At 58.4% G+C, this 4,860-nt stretch overlaps 1 protein-coding gene across 1 annotated transcript in view; it reads left to right on the forward strand.

Moving 5' to 3' along the window:
• GPN2 (GPN-loop GTPase 2) overlaps window positions 1-1,867 on the forward strand; it is a 4,229-nt gene extending 2,362 nt beyond the window's left edge. The window contains exons 3-5 of the mRNA XM_008943968.1: window positions 323-483; window positions 1,083-1,213; window positions 1,646-1,867. Of these exons, the coding sequence (XP_008942216.1) occupies window positions 323-483; window positions 1,083-1,213; window positions 1,646-1,718 (365 nt within the window). The 3' untranslated portion in view covers window positions 1,719-1,867. The remainder of the gene's footprint in view (window positions 1-322; window positions 484-1,082; window positions 1,214-1,645) is intronic.
• The last annotated feature ends 2,993 nt before the right edge of the window (window positions 1,868-4,860 follow it).

The raw sequence follows: 4,860 nt of genomic DNA on the forward strand, positions 1-4,860 counted from the left end.
CCCATTAGCTCTTGCTCAGCACTGCTCAGATCCCCTCTGAGGCTTCTCTTCTCCAGCTGAACAGCCCCAGGGCTCTCAGCCTGTCCTGGCACAGAGATGCTCCAGCCCCTCAGCATCTCCAGAGCCTCCCCTGGACTCTCTCCAGTAGCTCCTTGTCTCTCTTCAACCAGGAACCCCAGAACTGGTCCCAGTCCTCCAGAGGTGGCCTCACTGGGGCAGAGCAGAGGGATCAGGTTCTCCTCTGCTCAAGGAGCTGGTGTAAATCTCACCAAGTTCTTCAATATACAATCTACCTTCAGAGCTTCTTGGTGTTTCCCTGCAGCCTTCAACCTGGACTATTACACAGAGGTCCTGGACCTCTCCTACCTGGTGGAGCATTTAGCTTCTGACCCCTTCTTCAGGAACTACCGCCGCCTCAACGAGAAGCTGGTGGAGGTGATTGAGGACTACAGCCTGGTCTCCTTCATCCCCCTCAACGTCCAGGTGAGTGGGGCAGAGAGATCAGGGAGTGCTGCAGATCCAGTCAGGACACTTGGCAGCAGCTAAAATAAGTCAGCGTGGAGCCACGAGGGCTGAAAACCTCAGTTGTGAAGAGGTTTGGGCATGGAGGGAGGATGGCAAAACACACCCAGACTTGGAAGTGTTCTGTGGCAGCCAGAGGAGAAGGCTCATGGGCTTGGGGCTACGTGGACCTTGTGTCCCGGGGTTGGGAATTAAGGCTCCCCCCTCATTAAGCTCTTCTGTGCCTGCGTTTCAGACCTTGGTAAAGTGTGACTGAGAACGGTGTTAAATCAGGGAGCAGAAAGCAATTAGAAGATTGGGAGGAGCACATTGGGGAGGGAGGGCTGGAAACGTTCATCTGGGAGCTTGCAGGAGCAGCAGCAAAGGCAAATGGGCTGAGGGGAGAGGTGATGAAAGGCAGTGAGAGGCTGGGGGGGAGGGCCCCGGGGTGCCCCTGCTCACCCCGTGGCCCCTCTGGGTGCTGGGTGGGTGCCCCAGAGCCTCGGAGAGCGTCGGTGGCAGAGCTCAGTGTGAGGTGAGGGAAGGAGCAGGGCCCTGTGTGCCACCCCCCTCCCCTGCAGGACAAGGAGAGCATGCAGCAGGTGATGCGGGCTGTGGACAAAGCCAACGGCTACTCCTTCGGCGAGCAGGAGCACAGGAGCCTCCAGGCCCTCATGTCAGCTGCCATGGGAGCTGACTTCCACTTCACTTCGTATCCTTCTCCCCACATACCCCATGATGTGGAGTTTGGGGTTCTCTTTCCTTGGGCTGGCAGCTGCTGGTGTCACCTGGTGCTGTTTGGTGACACGGGTGTCACTCAGCCCTTGGCAGGCAGTTGTCCACACCAAAGCCACCACGTCTGTCACTAATGGGTATTGTCAGCATGGGAAGGATCTTTTGACAACTTTCCCCTCTCTCACCCTCACTCGGATGGGTTCATCCCACCTTGTCCAAACCATACAGCTGATCCTCCTCTCCTTGCCAGGGCTGGGATCAGCCTGGGGCAGGAATAACCCAATAACCCGGGCGCTGGGCGCTGCTGCCAGCCCACGGGGCTGCTCCCTCCCTGGGAACAGCAGCAGCTCCTTGCAGAAGGGAGTGTTCCAACCCAGCCCCTTGTTTTCCTTAATTACTGCCTTATCAGCACCCTGGCAGTGCAGGAGAAGTATGTGCAATCTCAGGACAAAGCCCTGGAAGAAGAAGTGATGGATCTGTAACACGCCCGCCTCTTCCACAGCCCCGCTCTGGTTCCACACCTCTCCCTTCTCCTGCCAGGAGCTGGAGGCATCTCCACGTCCCGTGGCTCAGACCGAGTGACAGCCCCTCCAGGCAGAGCTCTGGCTGCTGGACTCCTTCTCTGGAGAGGTTCCACCTCTTGTGCTTCAGCCCCACTGCCCAGAGCAGGGTTTCTGCAGGGAGGCAGTGGCTGAGTCGGGGCACGTTGGGTCTTCCCTTAGGAACAGGAGAGGTTTAGCTGGTGAAGGCTTGGTTGGCAAGAGAAGCAAGAGCAAGGAGCTCGACCTTTGCCAAGTCTTCTCCTCTCAATCACACCCCAGACTGATCCAGAGAAAGAAAATTCACTCTGAGCTATCTTCAGCAGTGAGCTGAGACTGAAGTTCTGGGTTTAGGAGGAGAGTGCACAGGCCTCGTGCTGAGAGGCTGAGAGGCCTCCTCTGTCTCAAGGAGGACAGAAAGAGGATTGTTTTTCTTTCTTTTTTTTTTTTAATATAATGATGGACTCTTCCTTAATAAAACACACCTTGGGCTGGCTTTCATCTTGAGTTTGCTGAACCAGGATAAATAAACCCAAGAGTGCTACGGACCTGAGGCTAAACAGCCTATGGTGGGAAGGTGGGGGCAGGGGGCTCGGTGTGTTTGCACCCTCCTGCTCCTGGGGAGCTGCTGGGGAGCCCCCCGTGTGCAGGGGCAGGGGGCAGAGCGGCTGGGGGGCGGGTCCCCAGGGACACAAACTGCAGGCTCAGCTTTTGGAGGCTGTGGGTGAAGAAAGCCCCTGTGTGAGTCAGAGGGAGCTGGAGCACGGCGTCTGCTCGCAGGGCCCTTCCCAGCAGCTGCCTTCCCTGCCCTCAGCCAGCCTCTGCTGGCCTTGCTCTCTCCCCATCCCCAATCCCTCACCTCCTCCCCATGGAATCCCCTCTCACAGCAGCTCCTGAGGGTGGCACTGGCAGATCCCAGCCCCAGGAGCCACCTTCCACAGGCAGCAGCTTGGGGCCATCAGGGTGGTGGATCCAGAGGGTCAGGGTGGTGATGACCAAGGTGTCTGCAGCTCTCTGGGCACCTCCTGGCAGCACGTGGGGTGGGAGTGGGTGGGAATCCAGCTCCCTCTGCAGACTCAGCATCACTCCTGGCCCAAGGCCTTGCATGAGGTGAGGTGATGCCTTTGTGCAGGGTGGTTCAGCCCTCAGAGCCATCACAGACCACCCGGGGAATCCAAACCTGAGCGGGGTCTTGCCTGGCAGGGACAGCAGCTGGGTGGGGAATTAAAACAGTTCTGGGTCTCTTCTTGGGAGCTTTCAGAAGAGTGTGGCCAGCAGGTCCAGGGAGGTTCTCGTCCCCTTCTGTAGTACTGGGTCCTGTTCTGGGTTCCTGGTTGAAGAGAGACAAGGAGCTACTGGAGAGAGTCCAGGGGAGGCTCTGGAGATGCTGAGGGGCTGGAGCATCTCTGTGCCAGGACAGGCTGAGAGCCCTGGGGCTGTTCAGCTGGAGAAGAGAAGCCTCAGAGGGGATCTGATCAGTGCTGAGCAAGAGCTAAAGGGCCCCCAGGGGGCAAGAGGCTGGGGCCAGACTCTGGTCAGTGGTGCCCAGAGACAGGACAAGGGGCAACGGGCACCAACTGGAACCCAGGAGGTGCCACCTGAGCAGGAGGAGAAACTTCTTTGGTGTGAGGGTGCAGAGCCTGGAGCAGCTGCCCAGAGAGGCTGTGGAGTCTCCTGCTCTGGAGAGATCCCAAACCTGCCTGGCTGTGACCCTGGGCACCCTGCTGTGGGTGACCTGCTGGAGCAGGGGGGTTGGATGAGATAATCCCCAGAAATGTCACTACACTGACATTTCAAATATAAAAGTCAGATTCCATCTACTTTTGGTGCCTGAGCTTTTTCCCCAGAGCCCAAGGACTTCCCTGGGTATTCCTGGCTGAAATCTGGCAGCTGTGTCTCAGTGCTGTCTGGAGCTTGAAGGTCTGGGAGCCAACTGAACCATAACTGGAGCCGAAACTCCATCCCTGCCTTGAGGTCCTGTCCCCGTCCTCTCTGAGCCCTGCAGTTTCTGCAGAAGGGTGGAAGAGGTGATCATAAAAAAATGCAAATTTTATGGCAGCTTTTTCATTGCTTTGAGAGATTCGGTGGCTTAAAAGGGTAACGTTGGGTCAAGCTGGAGTTATGCAAGAGCCATCAAAGCTTTTGTGGCTGGTTTGGTTTGGTCTTTCTAATACCCAGGTGGTATCTGCAGCCCCAGCCCTGGCACAGACTCAGGGCTGGAGAAAATGAAAACCAAAAGTGGCAGAAACCTCTGAGCTCAGGGAATCGACCGTGTCCAAGCCAAGGAATGCTGAGCTCTGAGAGAGCCCCAGCCTGAAAACCTCCAGGCTTGGCACCAAGGGGCTCTTCACAGCCTGGGTTTGGGAAGCAGGGGCTGTCCTGGCACCCCTGGCTCAGCAGGGATGGTGCCCACTTGCTGCTCACTGCTCCTGGTCAGGGGGAAGCAGAAAGTGGCTCTGGGGGGACCCTGTTTGTGACATCCAGCTGGCTCCTGCACCCACATGTCCCTGTGCTGGGAGGCTCCTGGGGCTGAGGGAGGTGACACTTTGGCTCCTGTCACTCCTGTTGAGCAATGGGCCGGGGCGAAGGGCCAGGATTAGTCACCCCAACTGAGGCACATCCCTGGGGGGCTGGGGCTGGGCGTTCTGCCGAGCTGATCCTACCTGCCCCAGCCCCTCCAAGCCCAGCACTGGGACACTCTGAGCCCACCTTGGCCACCCTGGGGACCTCCTGGGTGACACCGAACGCGGCAGGTTGTGTCATGGGGGCTGGAGACGTTTGGGTTTCGGTTGCAGCCACAGGGCTGGGGTTTGCTGTGTCCCCCCACCCCTCTCTCCAGCCCCAGCCCCTCTCTCGAGGCTGGGCCAGCACACCAGAGCCCTGCTTGCACATTCCACCAGGCAAAGGGTCCCCACAGCTGCTTGCTGGGGAGGCAGGAGCACCCCAGAGCCAGGTCACCCCCAGGCACCTGCAGGTCCCTCTGCACAGCCCAAAACACAGCACCTGGATCAGCCCTGTGCAAACGTGGCTACCAGGAGGTGATGGCAAGTGATTTCAGCAGCCCCCAGCCACTGCCGGGGGGGGT

This window comes from Merops nubicus, unplaced genomic scaffold (assembly GCF_000691845.1).
Source record: "Merops nubicus isolate BGI_N331 unplaced genomic scaffold, ASM69184v1 scaffold22307, whole genome shotgun sequence".
Lineage (NCBI taxonomy): Eukaryota > Metazoa > Chordata > Aves > Coraciiformes > Meropidae > Merops > Merops nubicus.